A 17,081-nucleotide genomic window follows, 5' to 3' on the forward strand; every position below is an offset into this window, starting at 1 on the left:
CGTTTTTTGACGCTCCCGTTTTACCAGGACGACGTGCTCCAAATATGCGCCGACACGGCATGCTTGATGCTTGGGGGGTCGCAGGAAGCATCAATTGAGCTACGACATTCTCTTTGTCATACATACGACTTCGTGAATTATACGCAAGAAGCCTACGAGTAAACGACCATGCACTTCTTTCAGGATTCACTGCGCTGATGGTGAAGGAGTTCCACACATGTAGGATACGAGCACATTGTCAATGCTTGGTTTGTCACTGTTCTTACTTAACAGTTGAATCCAGATATATAGAATCGGGAGGGGGTCACAAGGGAGCTTGATATGTAGTCGATTGTACATATAAAAATATATAGTTGGCTTGGCCGTATGGTTGGTAGGGTGTCATTTTATAGATTCAAGCAGCGAATACAACAAAGACGAAGTCAGACGGGCAACAAGTGTTTGTTGCGTCCGTTTTACTTCCACTTTGGCATTTGCACTGCTTCAGAGTAGGATAATGTAAAACATATCTTTTATATCGAATATGTATTTCCGGGGATTTTACAACTGTCCAATGTGGCCAAATACTTCGTCATATTTCGGTTTCGTATGTGCGTGTTTGACAGTATTGCATTTTCATTCTCACAGCCAAAAACAATTCGAGGATATGATCTCTTCTCCGCGTCGTTTCCTATCACTGGCAGTTATGAAATGCAACGGCGAATATTCTTTGTTTTAGGTGAGAAATATGGTTAGAGGACTGTGACGTTGTCGTCCTTCGCCTCTAAGGTGTCGTAACCTTAGAGGCGAAGGACGACAACGTAAGCTCCACCACATCTTCTCTCTCGACTTGAAGCAGAACACAATAATAAAACATTGTCAGCTAATTAAAAGCCACGAACCTTCACGTCAGCTTTTAACGAGTGCCTTTTGTCGTCTGCGAATGCGCAACCATGAAGGCCAGCGCACATCTTACAGTTCTCATGAACTATAAGCCGAACGAGTACAATCTAGTATGTTCGCACATTACCACATGCTTTTAGCAACATATTTAACAAGCGAGTATAGCTAATTTTTGAAGTTAATAGTGACTAATTGCTTTTTATGTCCCCAGCAAAGAGGATCGCCTTTCGGCTCACCTATAGTTGTTTGATCATAATTTTATGCCAGACTATGTTCTTGTTGCTGCGTGAAGGGGGTGGTGGGATCAGTCAAGCTGCTTTTCGCGCAGCTTTATGCCCGCCTTTACCATTATTTGTAGAATTTCTGCACATGTTTGTGTGATATACTATATGCTATACCATGCCATACAATGCCATACTATGCCCCATGCCATGCCATGGTATAACATACAGTGGCGTAGCCAGATGTGAAACACCCGGCCCTTGCCTCCTCTCCCCTCCCAATTTTCTTTTTGCTGTGGCATTCAGCAGAGTGGTGAATTGGGCTCGTTGGAGGTGTCTCGTGATATCTCCTTGCGCTGAGGATGACGGGACGAGGACGATTTAGGGACTATAGAAGAAGTGGTGCGCAACTGCTGTCCTGTCCCGCCCCGTGGTGTTGCGCACCACTTCTCCTGTAGTCCCTGTATCGTCCTCGTCCCGTCATCCACAGCGCAACAAAAGATCATGTGCCATGGCATACAGAGCCCAAAATGAGACTAGACCACCTCTGCCTGCCCGGTCCTCACTTTATATAACGCAAATGCACCCCCCCCCCCCGAGAAAAATTGTACCTGCGCCCCTGATACCATACCATACATCGACTTTTTATCGGCTACTTGTACCTTTGGTCTCGAAGCAGAAGTCAGTCATGTTTAGCATGTCGACTCACATATATTCTGTGAGACCAGACACGTTTTTTAGTATTGTTAAACACAGCTATTTTTTATTTTATTGGAGTGGAATCGACGTGAACTCGGGGAAGGTTTCCAACTTGCTCGCTGTGATAACATTGTTTTCTTTAAACTGAAAGAATTAGTTACGAAGTTTCGTTCAACTGAAAAGCTTGCACGGTCCGCGATTTCTTGAAGGCTGGCCAAAGAAAAAAAAAATGACCGTTTTCAAGAACATCCACAGGCGGAATCAACAAATCAAGCGCTTTATTTGCACGTGAAGAAGGTAACAGGTACATATGAAAAGAAGGTTTCTGAACGAATTTTTCAACACGTGTTGTAAAGCGCGTGGATGAATGCTTATGTATATCTTCTACAGACATGTAATGATTGCTTGCGGATACGGCGTGGTTTTGCAGATGTAATGACCGGAATGACTCCCTCGTTCATCTCGCACAGTATACGGTAACTGCAGTCTCTATTGTGTGCTACTGTGAATCACATCTGCGTTATACTTCGTGATAAAGTGAAGTGTTATTTTTTATTAACTTTTTGTTTTGCCTCATACCAATTTAGTGAATCTTTATATACGACGACAAAACGTTTAATTTACCTCCAGTCTGTTCATAGGTAAATGCAACGTGTACAGTGCTCAGCAATTCAATTGCGACTGCTGGCCTGCTTGGGAGCCGGCACATTTTCGCATCGCCAATGAGCGATGAGTGATTGTTTAGGGCCCAAATGCTGTCACATTGAGGGACCAAGGTTTCCGATTTCCTGAAGTATCATTACGAAGCAACTGTAGGTAAATCATTACGTTTCAATTGCTAAGAACCAAGCAGTATGGTGACCAAAGGTTAAAAAAACATATAACTAGGACATTTCAGTTTTTTGTAGCAAATAAAACAAATACCACACATATCATTGACATTATTGTGACTTTTTTTTATGATCAGCAAATATGCCACCTTTCCGTACGCTTTACGCACAAATGTCATTAGAACTTTGTCCGTATGACATCGCACTGTGCGAGTTACAAACGGGTGATTTTCCGAATGATTGTAGGAGCAAGAAACGTGGTGGGGAGACTATTTGACAGTTTTAAAGCATTTGATGTATAACAATGAAATAATGACAAAAACATCAAGACAGAACTAGCGGAGATGAATCGCGTGCTTTGTGTAAGGGCTGTTTTCATGGTGAAATGACATTTATGCCACCGGGGTTGTGTATATACTAGCGTAAGCTTATATCTTCGTTTTACCCATTCATAGATGTATAAGGGAAATGATATGTGGAATAATATAGACGATTTCGTTCTGTATGTAAATGACACAAACATGAAAACGGCTTAACAATAACAAAAAAGAACAACCAAGAACAACAAAAACTGGATAACAACTTGTTGACATAAAAATTAAGACTGCTTTTCTTGCAATTTATGTGATGACAGCGCAAAAAATCAAACAATGAAAGAAATGGTAAATTTATGAAGGCGGGAAAAGAATAAACGTAAATGTTGTGGCAACATCGGAGAGATACATAGAAAGGCAAGTTTCGTGGTTCTTGGGATTGCTGCCACTGACTCTGATGAACCTCAGATCTCAGGAAAAAAACTGAGGGAGCATGCTGTGAATCAAATTGAAGTCGTGTAACAATGCAAGTCAACCAATGACAATACGTTTTTGAACATTGGTATAACCACTTTTTTTTCGTTACGGCTGCTAGTTTTCGAGGCGAATTTGACTGATACAGCAAATACAACAAAAACAAAAACAAACAAAAAAGATAGCACGAAGTCGTTGAAAAAAGTGAAAACAAACTGTCATTTCAGTGTCACGCAGATCACTTGTTCGTACTCATATTCAGAAATAGGTTTTGTTACTTGGCTAGAAGGCATTGCTTCTAACCATCGGCTGCATAAATCAAGAGAGATATGTAGGAGGCGGGAGAGAGAGAAGAAGGATAAAAGAAAGAAAGGACGGTTAACCAAGGCCGATCACGAAAGGGCAAAAAAAGTTGAAGAAAGCAGGACACTAAATAAGTCCCTCAAAGTAGTGAACTTCTTCGAAATAAGACTTTGAGAAAGTGACATAACAGAAAAATGGTGATGCGTCTCGTTTAAGGTACAAGTTTAGCAACAAGAAAACTCTGTTAAAAAGATGTTTGTCTTTCCATTCCATACTCATTTCAACTTAAACAATTCAACCTACAGACTAGGTGTGCGAGCGTACCAAGCGACAAATTACAACACAGCAACAAAACATTCAGAAGAGTGGTAAGTCGATCGAGTAAGTAATAATCCATAATGTAACTGCATAAAAAACGAACGAAAACCTTCTCTGTCCATTTATCTACTTTCGTGTTTCTGTTCGTTTTTTTTTGCGCATTTACATTATAAACAAAACATTGTTAATGGAGTAAAATATGATGGCGTTTGAACTTACTAACTGCGGCATCGATTTAAATCTATATACGGGAACACAAACACTAAACTGGCAAGCTGAACCACATAACAAGAAAATAAGAAATATCAGTTCATTAGCATCATCGAAGGGTCGTCCTCATCAGGCCTCGTCTTCGAACATAAAATTGTACTTCGGAATGGTTATCTCATACTTGTGATGTACATATAACCTATTTTTTCCTTCCTTTCACATTAAATGAATACGTGAAGTATCTTTGGCACCCTTGGCAAGGTTTGTATGAACTCATGTACAATAAAAGAGAAGAAAGGTAGTTAATAGAACAAGTAATTACCAGTAATTATTTCCAGAACTTAGGATCATGAACAAGAACCGCCATGTATGCGTCCATCACTTCCAGTGATGGTGAAACTTGACTTCGCCCTCCAGAGCAGACTTTTACCATCGATATGCCTATAAATACATCACAACGATTCATAGTGCTTTGAATTGTGGTGTTATCGACGTCATTCGCTGGTATATGACGAATTCATGACGTCATTTTATTTGCCTAACACATTGCTTTTTCGGAATTCTGTAAACAAGATTGTGTAATTGGAAGTCCACCCTTGTTGGCAGCACAAGTATATCGACGGGCAACCTTAATTCTATGTTTAATAATAAGCTGTCTCGTTTTGGTGCACCTCGAACATTAAGCTATTAGTGAACCCATTTGTTTACCGTTCGCTCACTTTCTGAAATAAAGTAAAGATGCGAGGGCTGCCTTCTAACGAGTCCTCCGAGATGGTGGTTGGGATATGACTGATGCAAGCGGTTCGTTACCGCTTCTGGACACCACAAGATGTCGTGGTCGACGTGTCATTCCCGCCAAGGTAATTCTTTTAACTGCGCGCATTTTTACGCTTAAGGATGTGCAACATTTGCGCCGATGGTTACATAAATGACGTAGGACGGTAAGTTTACATGTAAATTGCTGCTAATGACAAAGAGCAAAAACGTCAAAATGTTCACGTCCTTTACGTACTTTTACGTCTCTGTATCGCGAAAAATGTGCAGCCTCATAAATGAAATCATGATAAGATTGTAGGTTGATGAGTGCAAAAGCGTCGAATAACGAAACTTGGGTAAACCATAACTGAGCCAATTCGTACGCATTCATCATGAAAGAAAACATGGCGCATAGATGGTATTTTTAGTGTGGTATTTTTTTTTGTTTTCTTTCGCATCAGCTCGCCTTCCCATCTTTCACGCCGAATAGCTATTTGTGACAACGGCCGGCTTAGACTGGGAAAGCACACGCCTTCAGGCAGTTATCAAAACGCTGAATCGTTCGTGCGAGGCTGGGTGTAACTTCTGTTGCGGCGACGCGAGCACTGGGAAAGCGATCGAGGTGGGGAAAAAAGGTGTGTTTGGGGTGGGTAGCTTCGGACGACTGTTGACGTGGAGACGGAACTTGCGCGGGACGTGTCCTTGTCGTGGCGACGATGGTCAGAAGCACGATGAGCGTCCGCGGTAAAAAGTCCCGGTGCAAAAGTTCAGGCTCGTAACAACGACACTTATGCGGTATGCTGTATTCTTCGTCTTCTACCAGACGACGCATTTCTTAATTGGGTTCATGGGGCTGCCAGGTTTGCAGTGGTAGGCCTTCGCAAAGTCGGCGGAATTGGACACCACGCCGATCACCCTGCGTGAAGGAGAAGCGTACAGTGTTGTAGGACATGAACAGACTTCTTGCGGCACAGGAGAATGACTGGCTTACATGACTACCCCTTTTTGTCAGTACACTTGTCCTATACGATCTCACTGAATATACTCCTATCCTTTCATATACCCTTCGTAGATCAACCGTTTGCATGAGTACGGATGTCCATGCGGTATAGCATAATAAATGCGATCCCAAGCCACGAGTGGCGCAGTGGATCTGAACTGCGTGATTGTTAGTCTTGGCTGAAATCTTGAAGCCTCAAAAAAGACAAAGTGAATTGTTGGCGAAGACCAATGTTAGGCCAGCTTTTGTTTATTTTTATTTTGTACTATGTCCTCAAGACCTTTCAAAACTACAAAAGGGACTATGAATGCATCTCGACTCGGCGTTTTTGACACTGTATGAAGGGTTGGCTTAAACATTCTCGCCGAATAATCTGAGATCAGTGAGCGCAGATGGGCGACTAGAATCGTGTGGCACACCTGAAGCGGCCCGGGCTGTGGTTTCCCGTGCGGATGGTGTTGACGGCGTGCTCTGGCCTCGTGGTGCCGCACCAGATCTGGGCGTAAGTGAGGAAGAAGAGCTGGTCGTGCGTCAGGTTCAGGCCCGGCAAGTGCGGTTCGGGACCCCAGCGCTCCACGCTGCTCTTGTATGCCTGGGCAGCGAGCAGAGCACGTTGCTTAGCGCGAGCGGTACTATACTTCAGAAGCGCAATGTTATAACTTTTCGGCGTTGTGATTAGCGGGGTGAGGAAGAGAAGGAGGAAGGGATTCATTTTTTTCCTTGAACAATTAAACAGTGGAATAATCTAACTGAAAAGCAAGTACATAGTGCGAATGAAGATGTATTTTATTCAATGCTGTTCTCCCGTGCTGTAAGCTGAACGAAGATGTATTTATGTGTGAAAATAACTGTGTTATGTGTGTGAACAAAGGTGTATTTCGTACGGTGATCTATGTCATTCATTCATGTAACACCCCCCCCCCCCCCCGCTCTATTGCTCTCGGGGCCTGCGGGTATTTCATGAATAAAGAATAAAGATACGTTATAAGAAGATAGAAAGGTCAGCTGTCAACGTGTCGTGTTACTGAACTACACAGGGGAAGACGGGAAAGTGAACAGTCATATGCCATAGCGGGAAAACAACAATTATAACCGTTCCTCAACTGCAGTGGGTACATTGTATGCTTAAACGAACGAACAGCTCTTCAAGTGTCAGCTGTATTTTTTTTTCGGAATCACATTTTTTAAAGTCAAAATAGAGATACACATTTTTTTAGCTAAAGAGGGAGGTCTCAAATTATTTACTGCAATGAGACCTGCTGTTTCAGTGGTTTAAAGTACAAACTTACATGTGAAGTATTTATCGTAATATCATACGAGCGACTAATACTTATAATGAGTACCCTTGAACACGTTCGTGCCATATTACATGCATGTTCAGGTGAGTAGATCTTTTGAAGACATGATACTCTACTTTCCGTTTCTCACATTTGGCTCCCAGCGGTACAGCTAAACTATTGTCCGCAACTTTATTGAAAGCCGTTGCATGTTTTGAACAACGTTTCGATGCAAAGCAGCCTAAGGGGGAGTTAAATTGTGCGTGGCTCCCCTTACAGCGCATGTGCAACAGCTGGTCCAAGCCTTGGCAAAACGTGCTCACGCATTAGCACGTACCGGCTTGTGTAAAGGGCTGGTAACACTGTGGACTCTCCCCCTTACACTCTTTCAGCAATCATGTGATGGCGTTGGGGAACGAGATTCTGCGGACGTGCGATGAACTAACGCGTTGTATCCTAGTCAGAATGCTCTGGCAGGCGCTAACTCATTCAGGCCTGCGTAAGTGGTTGTGCAAGAGGCTGTGGCCTCTCCCCCTTACACTCTCTCAGCAATCACGTGATGGCGTCGGGGAAGGAGATTTTGCCGACGCGCTATGGGCCCACGTGCTCCCGCGTGGCATGGCGATGAACCCGCGTGGTATGCTCCAAGAAGAGTTCGGGGCCAGTAATAGCATCAGAAAATACAGTGCTCCACTTGAAAGGACGCGTTAACATCAGGCAAGGGACACGTGATGAACGGGACTTAGTCAACCCATGCCATGCATGGTATGCCGCTCATGGTTTCCTCTAGTGGGAGATGGTGTAATCGAAGGTGTTGGTTCGATTGACGGCTCGGAACGAACATATCTGTGTTACGGCTTAATATTTTTATTTTCGTAACTACCTTAACTTTTTTTTTGTTCCTACATGAAGAACACCTTACACGAGAAGTTCAAGTTACACTTTTTTGTGCTATAATTTAGCCTGCTGAATTTTCTAGCTGTACCTTTGAAAGTGAAATTACGTTATTGGATAACCCAATCTTGCTACCCGTTAAATTGAAAAGAGGAGAAAGACCAACGCTTACCTTGAACGCTTGCTTGACACCTCCATTGTCAGCGATGTTTTCCCCTTGGGTATTCACACCGTTGACCTGGACACAGCACCACAGACGCGCAGGTCAGAGACTTTGATCACAACTGATGTCAGTGAGAGCTCACGATATGTGCGAAATCAATATAACAGAAAGCTTAAGAAGTTCGCGTTTTAGCTTAGATCTACGTTCCGCTGCTTTCCAATTATTTTAATTGCGATTCAAAGCATGTACGTACTTCTCAGCTTTCAACATGCTGCAAGGTACAAGTCAGCTGCACTCACAAGCAACACACTATATACAAGAACAGACGTACACACGTATAGTATTGTACACCAAGGATGTGGGATAGATGTTGCTGAAGAAGACTGATGTTAGAATGAAGAGAAGAGATTAAGAAGGGGAACGCCACCAGGCTGCGTTGTTTTCTCAGTCTTCGCACCGCTGGCGCGTTAGCACCCTGTAAATGTGCCTGAATAATTACTCGTCTTTGTGATGCAGAAAATTCCGAGTGTATCACGGATCTCTAATTCTAAGCACCTGTGTTCGTTTGAGCACAAGTTTATCTTCGGTGTCTTAAATCTAGCTATCTTTCTTATAGACTCATGCGCTGAGCTATCTTTGTGTTTATGCTACCTGGATGTACTACTAAATGTTTTCTGGTGCACCTCGTGATTGCATTCTGCGCTGCATGTTGCATGGGATGACGAATGGCAGGCATCATCTAAAGTAACCGCCCTTTCCTTCAAAACTGTGTCACTGAGAAGGCGCTAAATGCGGACCGGGCTGTGTAGAGTATATCACCTTGGCCCTCCTTTATACGGTACATATTTTTCATCGCAGCATGACTGTCACGTCGTACCATTCACCAGAGCATTTACCAGTGCAGCTTGACCGTTAGGATGGGGCAGGGGTCTCAAATTCATCTCAGACAGCGAAGCGTATACATAGGCTTGAGCACCGCTAGGGCAAAGTCAGTGACGAATATAAGAGTGAAGGTCAGACAACCCTACCATTGTCAGCAAACCGCACAATTGAAAAGAAAAAAAAAACTTTTCCCGCATCTGATATACGTGTCCTTTCTGAGAAAGATTTGGGGCCAGTATTTTATCCAACATGTCAATTCCGATATCCAAAAAGAGTATAAAATCTAGACGACAATTCTGAAATACTTCTGTAGCGCTGCGGCCCTCGTCAAGGAAGTAGTAGTGGGCCGCACGGCGGGTGCAGCGCGATAATAAAAACAATCAGTTCGAAAACCGAACGCTGTCGGGGCTGGATCTTTCTCGTGTTAGCTCCGACAATCCATTTCAGGGTTGTGCTTCAACACATGGTGACCAGATGTGAGGCTTCATAAAAACAATGCTTTACCCCAGTCATATACCTGTATAGCTTACGAGCGTACTTATTGTACAAAAAAATGTGGAAGAACATGGCCATGTGCAAGCCACGAGTCTGACCCTTGGCATAAAACATTGCCCTGAAAAAAAAAAAACTATGTCAATTATTGCGGGTGGATAATCACTTACAGCCATGTTGACTTCAGGCAAAACGTATCGGCTGTACTGATCGATCATGCATTGCGCCTTGGAGTGAAACAACTTGAGCGCCTCAGGTTTCCACCACTGCTTCAGGTTGCCGTATTGGTCAAACTGACGCCCTGGAACAAGTAACACGAACGCAGTTGATCACAAAATTCTGGCTACGGAGATCATTTCCTGAAAATTGTCGACAAAAAAAAAAAAGCTTTCGCAAACCGTAAGGCATAGCGAACTGAGTGTATGCAATTTGAAGCCGATTCCGAAAAAACGACATACCCAAGTGCTGTTGTTTAGTGTTTGACATGCGCACGGTGTTTGAGGTGCATAAGCGAAGAATACAAAGTACGATAAATCTATTTTCGTTCTTCAAGAAAAAAAAAAAACAACTAAATTGCGTACATACCCTTGTCGTCGAAGCCGTGGGTAATCTCGTGACCAATGACGACACCGATGCCACCGTAATTGACGGACCTTGGAATAAGAAGCGACATCAACAGCTAATTAACCAATTGACTGCATTGATGCACCGCACCTTACTTCACCGTTTTTTGCAGCCAATACAAAGGCTCAATGACAGAGTCGCCCAGTTACATTTTGGCGCAACGACTCGCAAGCGATAATTCTTAAGGGTGTAGAAATTAAGAGCCTCTTAACTCCAAGCACAACTTTTAAGTATATGAGGTCGTTGACAGCGCATGTCCACAATATTTGAATGATTCGGAGTTCGCTTCTTTTATAGATGTATTCATTATAATATATACTACGCATCTATTTGTGACTCTTTTCAAAGTAAAAAAACAACAACTGTGCAATAAGAAGAGTTCAAATGCGAAGCATTTCTTTTCTTACGGCAACCACTTTATCTATCTATCTATCTATCTATCTATCTATCTATCTATCTATCTATCTATCTATCTATCTATCTATCTATCTATCTATCTATCTATCTATCTATCTATCTATCTATCTATCTATCTATCTATCTATCTATCTATCTATCTATCTATCTATCTATCTATCTATCTATCTATCTATCTATCTATCTATCTATCTATCTATCTATCTATCTATCTATCTATCTATCTATCTATCTATCTATCTATCTATCTATCTATCTATCTATCTATCTATCTATCTATCTATCTATCTATCTATCTATCTATCTATCTATCTATCTACGCGATCACACCCTTACCTTGGAGTGAACAAAAATCAGCATGGGAGGGTAAAATGGTTTGTCGAATATGTCTTGCTGGCATTAAGGCAAATAATGTGACATTGCCGTCGCATACGTCGTCAAACTCTTTCCGCCGGACACGAGTGGTACATAACTATATACCAATGGCGGGTATGTGCCACAGGTATGCGGGTATGTGCCACAGGTGATTGACAGTTTGTCTACCCAGGAACGGCGAGAACAGGCATGTCGGTAATTTTAAGGCAAGAGCGTTGAGAAAAAATTATACATCGGCAGCGTTGACCCGATGAATGCAAGGAATAAATGTTAGGGGGCCAGCAGAAATAGAACCACAACATTCTTCGGGCAATCTATAGTTCTATCAGAGTCACGCTAGGTCTCTGAACTGCTGTGGAAAGAGACCCTATGTCGGCTTAATGTTCGTGAAACGTCAATGGGGGTTCCACTGCTCGCTATCTAATTTTATAAACATAACACGTGTACACCTATGACACAGGCGTCATGTCGGGTTAGCGCCAAGTTTATTTGAGCGCCATACACTGAAGTTGATTTATGTAACAGTGTCTAGGGCTACCATCCTCGCAAGCACAGGCGCTACATATCAGATTACTGCTTCTGATGCAAACACTCATGTTGATGTTGGCATCGTTACGCTAGTGTAAACAACTGGTTATATAAATTATATGCGACTGTTGAACATATGTATGTGAGTACAATATTTAAACATATATTTAGCATCATTTCCTAGCGTTTCCTTACTTACAACACAGTCAACTTAACTTCGCATGATTCGCATAACGTCGATTCTCAAGGTACGTGGAATCTGCGGAATTTTTTTTTTCACTTCCTTGTGTTTTCGGAACACCACACGGAATGTGAATTCGACAGCTTCTTTCCCTGATTGGTTGCGCAAATAAAAAAATATAGAACATGTAAAACGTGCACTATAACGCTATTGTAATATTCATCGTGAGCTTTTACGAGGGCTACAAGGACTAAAGAGTATCGGCGCTCGTACTTGGGATAATGGTGGTGGTATAGAGGCGGCTGAAGAACTCCAGCTGGAAAACCTGCACGAAAGCAAGCCAAAATAAACAATACACTTGAATGACGCAGCTGTTGTCACAGATCGACCCTCAAAAGATTAAGAAGCTTACTGATGAAATTCTTTGATCTCGTGTAGAAGGCGTTGACGACTGCGGGGTAGGTGACCCATCTATATACACAGGAAAAAGAGCAAAAAAAATCAGCCGAAAGAATCCAGAAAGTCAACATGCGCAAAAGTATGGACGTCCTGATTGCGTAACCATTAAAATGATTATTGAAGATAGCGAAAAAGTAACTTCTGAACTGACATGCGTTTCAAGTTTCATATTTTGACATGTGTTTCAAAATGTGTTTGCTTATACAGGTGTCACTTTTATTTAATAATATCTCGATGCATCGCCACTTCGTTCGTACAATTCCAACGTACTTACTCGTTTTTGTCCACGCTGTTCCTAAGCTTCGTTGCTATCTTCAGTGCAGTGTGGCGAAGGCTCTTGATGATATTCTCGAAGTACGTGTCCGGTCTGAACTCTACCTGAGACAATAACGTCTTCGTTAGACAACTATTCTTGTCTTATTTTTTTTTCGAAGGTGTGGTCACGCGTTGAATTTGAAATGGAAGTGTGTAAATATACGCTTTGTCAGATTTGCTTGATTTTAAGTAGTAATCGAATAAAATGCAAAAATTACTGCGGGCTAGAAATGAAAATCTTAGTTACAAACAATACGCCAACAAATGATTTGTTCTATCATTTCATCGCTACACAGTCTTAGGGCAGTGTAAAGTAAGGCAGTTATAGAAGGATATTACTAAACAACCACAACACACGATTTGTTGAGTATTTGTGCGTGAATGAAACGAAAATATCAGTATGTCGAGCGTAAGGCCCTCGCTTATTAAAGTGCTTACCTCGTATTCCTTGTCCAGTTCTTCTGGCGTCGATATAAACTCAGGATATCCTATCTTCTGAGTCATAAACTCGGCCTGTAATGTACATGCAATGACATCAGCTTGCAATACGAGTTTAGAGACTAGTAAACATTGTCCGCATGTTATATATGACTATAAATATTTACTTGTAATATATCAAAGTTTTTTTATAACCCAACATTGACATCTTCATAACGTCGCCAGAAGAGCTATATGAGATACTTTTTCTGCAAGCTGACTGCATTGTAGCATACCCTCGCAAAGAACGCACCTTGGAAGTTACCTCAAGGTGCATGTTTGAAAAAAATTAAACAACTTAAGAAAAAAAACGAACCTTTTTCCTGGCCACTTCTCTGGTCTCATTGTCCATCCAGTCCACGTTCGTGAGAATTTCGAAGAAGGCTGCCTTGATGTCGCTGATCATTTCCTCGGCCTAGAATTAGTCGTAAGGAGGCGTGCAAAGTAAGCGCGGGATTATCGAAAACGTAGGCAATGTTATCTGATAACACCTCAAGAAATCCACGAGTATTTACCTTGCGCAATAACTGCGATTCTTGCAGCGAGAGCCGGCTATAATAATTGAGGCCCTGTGAAGTGCGGTGCCATAGACCTAGCTGGGCGAGCTGGTTTATGGTCCCGTAGCGCAGATGAATATCAGACCGGGCCGTCAGGGATGTATGGCATTTAGGTCCCATCATAGGTGTGCGCAAGTTTCTGCTTCAGGATGAAGGAACGGGGTGATTGTTCGTCGCAGCGCCCCCCCCCCCCCTCCCATCTTCCTATTAGGCCAATTTATGAGGCAGACTTCACGCTCCCCCTCCGATGTACCTAGGGAAGAAGGGGGGGTCAATACTCCTGCCCCCCCCCCCCCCCCCACCATCCGTGCGCACGCGTCCCGCCTTATATTTTCTGTGTAGCTTTTATAAGTTTTAATTGTGCAAAATGAACAAGGTCAGTCCTTCACATTAAAATATAGACTTAATAACGAATACTGCATCGGGGTGACTTGGGCAAAGAACGAAGGATCAGGTTCATTGGCGCACCTTCTTTTTGCTCTGCTCATTGAAGTGTCGGCGCACGAACAGTGCTCCGACGGCCATGCCCATCTTCTTGTTGACGAGAAGCGTGCAGCTCTTCCAACGCGGAGGAGTCGACTGGGTGCCGTAGATGGCGCCGTAGTACTCCTGCTGCTTGTCCACAAACCTTTTGTCAAGGCTGCCCACCAGCTTCGATATGAAGCGCCAGAGGATGTAGTTAGCCACGACCCTGGAAGCACATTGCACCAAACTACTTAGCATAGGCTGGGTTCATCGTGAACTAAGATTAGTCAAACGTAAAGATAACTTTGATTGAGTCTGTTCTTTTTGGTATCACGCATCGTTCGTTGCTGAATATTCCCGATGTGAAGGGGGGTCACGTGTGCTGAGGGCTGCTAAGCTACCTTGAGGTACATTCACTCTGAAAATTGGTGCGAAATCATGCGGGAAATTAGCAGAGAATACGCAGCGATGCATGCTCGGTGCGATGTAGCTTGAAATCGATACAATCAGTGACATCGGGCATAACAAAGGATGAATAAATAAAATAAAGTGAAATAATTTTACTATTCCCCCTTTTGTAACGTAGTACGGTGCTGTAAGGGATACTTGAAATTGGAGTGGAAAAACAACGGCCACAAAAAGGAGTTGACGCGACACATGGTTTGACCGTTTGACCAACGGTTACCGCGCTGCATGTAACAGCTTCAATATTCATTGCATTGCGTTTCGTATACCATTTATTGTTTACATGTCAACTGGTGCTTATGCGAAAGTTCAGCTGTGAACTTCATCGTTCTTGGCTTAGCGGAAGTAGTTCTTAAACTCCCCCTGCCTATGGCACGTCGGAAAAGAAGCAAAGATTTGTTAGGCCACTGCGCTCAGTGCTCAATACTTAATACCGCTACTCGCCTTGCTCACATTTTCGTTTAAGTTAATAGGCTCAAACCACTCGTTCAACAAGCCTATAAGTAAGCATATCACACTGAAACATTGTACATGGATCAAAAAGTAAAGAAAACAATGCGTGACAATGCTTCTTTGAGCCACACAAGCCCGCTCGTACACTTCACTGCCACGCCCGCAGTGCGCGAAGGAATCGCGTGGTGGCGCCAGTTGCCCGCTGAACCAGTTCGTGCTCTTCACTGGGACGCGCGCTTCATACGCAGCGAAGCATACTCGCAGAGGGATGCGGGATCATGCTTATTTATTTATTTATTTATTTATTTATTTATTTATTTATTTATTTATTTATTTATTTATTTATTTGAAGGTATGAGCATGCACACATCAAGGTAATTAGTTCACTATTGCGTTGATTGAAAAGCTCTTTGCTTCTGATATCGCCGCTGTTCATCAACGCGATACATCCAAATGCATTAGTCTTGTCTAAGGAAGTCATTCATGCGTGGTTGCATGGGCAAACCAGACAAGAAAAAAGAAGAAGAATAAAAAGAAGAAGAAGTAGAAGATAGAGGACTTGTCGATCGCTGTGCGCTCGCACGCTTGCTTGCTCTGGGGGTTTGGCTGAAATCTGAGTAGCCTCTACTGAATATCTTCTTGGATAGGCGTATCTAAAGCCTTAGCATTGATTAGCTAGTACCCTTCTGGCTAGTCAATCCAGACAGATGCCGCTTTCTTCGCCTGGACCAGGGACTTATCTCTGGTCTGCTTCTCTTTCACCGCAGGAGCTACCAGTGGACCAGTTCCTACGCAATGGCGTCGCTTCCGTTCCTGTGGCCCTAGTCCCAAGCAACGACGGAGTCATTAAGATGAAAAACCCTAAAGTGATCCAGTCGGAACTCAAAGCAGCGACAACTCACTATCACACCATCACAGAGGTCCGGCAGTTTGGCAAGGGAGGCATTGTCTGCTTTTCTCCTGACCAGCTCTGTGTCAAAGACTTACTTAAATGCTCGATGTTCGCTACCAATCCGGTGAGCGCCTTCATTCCTCCTCACCTAGCATGCGTCAGAGGTATTGTCCGAGGCGTAGACATCAACATGACTCCAGCTGAGGTCCTAGAGATGTTCTCTGAGGCAGGTGCTATTGCAGTTTATAGATGCTCACGAGTTGTAGAACAGACAAAGATCCCTACTGAGTCTGTAATTGTCACATTTGCCGGGTCGATTCGCCCCACTGAAATCAAGGCGTGGCCTTTAATATTCAGAGTCGAACAACTGTCACCTCGTCCCCTCCAGTGTCAGAAATGTTGGCGCTATGGACACACTTTAAAAGGATGTAGGTCAGCTCCCAGATGCCGAAAATGTGGTGAGGCACATACTGCAAATGAATGCAATTGCACTGAAGAAAAGTGTTGTCTTTGTCATGAGCAGCACTGCGCAGATAACGCTAATTGCTCAGCCAAAGCGCGGGAGACTCAAATTATGGAAATTGTTGATCGCAGACGCTGTTCACGAAAAGACGCCATCGCTGAAATTCAGGCAAGAACCCAGGGATATGCTGGTGTTGCAGCCCGTCATAATGCAACTTTAGAAGCTTCTCTTTCAGTGTCCATTGCAGACATGATTGAAAAAGCGATGGAGAAAGCTATAGATCGCCTGGCCACCACCCTTTGTGACTCCTTATCTCATATTGTAGCCACTCAGTTGACGCAAATATATGGGACACCAAGAGATATGAAGGATACTTCCCAAGACAACGTAACTCTCCCACCAAGTGAAGCAGACGCAGAGTCATCTCCTTCAGGGGTACAGGCTGCAGGGCCCTCTTGTACAGACAACCAGAGGATAGGTGAAGACATACTAGAGGATGATCAGGATTATGATGATATGGACATGGACATCAAATCCCTAAAGCGCACTCGATCCCCTGTCTCCAAAAATACTGGCTCTTCAAAACATTCAAAAAACAAAAAATACCAGAAGGAGAACCTATCGAAGAGCGATTTTCTTAAAGACAGCATTTTAGATAAGGTAGTTGCCGAAACAATTCTGTCAAAATGATAGGT

The 17,081-nt window shown here is 43.1% G+C and overlaps 1 protein-coding gene across 1 annotated transcript in view; it reads right to left on the reverse strand.

Moving 5' to 3' along the window:
- Positions 1-2,063: 2,063 nt before the first annotated feature.
- The window catches only part of LOC119161994 (neprilysin-1), a 90,339-nt gene continuing 75,321 nt past the window's right edge, over positions 2,064-17,081 (reverse strand). The window contains exons 12-22 of the mRNA XM_075889183.1: positions 14,117-14,339; positions 13,408-13,506; positions 13,053-13,127; positions 12,574-12,677; positions 12,253-12,311; positions 12,114-12,165; positions 10,301-10,368; positions 9,886-10,016; positions 8,351-8,416; positions 6,427-6,599; positions 2,064-5,923 (exon numbers count right to left, since the gene is read on the reverse strand). Of these exons, the coding sequence (XP_075745298.1) occupies positions 5,824-5,923; positions 6,427-6,599; positions 8,351-8,416; positions 9,886-10,016; positions 10,301-10,368; positions 12,114-12,165; positions 12,253-12,311; positions 12,574-12,677; positions 13,053-13,127; positions 13,408-13,506; positions 14,117-14,339 (1,150 nt within the window). The 3' untranslated portion in view covers positions 2,064-5,823. The remainder of the gene's footprint in view (positions 5,924-6,426; positions 6,600-8,350; positions 8,417-9,885; positions 10,017-10,300; positions 10,369-12,113; positions 12,166-12,252; positions 12,312-12,573; positions 12,678-13,052; positions 13,128-13,407; positions 13,507-14,116; positions 14,340-17,081) is intronic.

The sequence above is a fragment of the Rhipicephalus microplus genome, chromosome 3, assembly GCF_043290135.1.
Source record: "Rhipicephalus microplus isolate Deutch F79 chromosome 3, USDA_Rmic, whole genome shotgun sequence".
NCBI classification, from domain to species: Eukaryota; Metazoa; Arthropoda; class Arachnida; order Ixodida; family Ixodidae; genus Rhipicephalus; species Rhipicephalus microplus.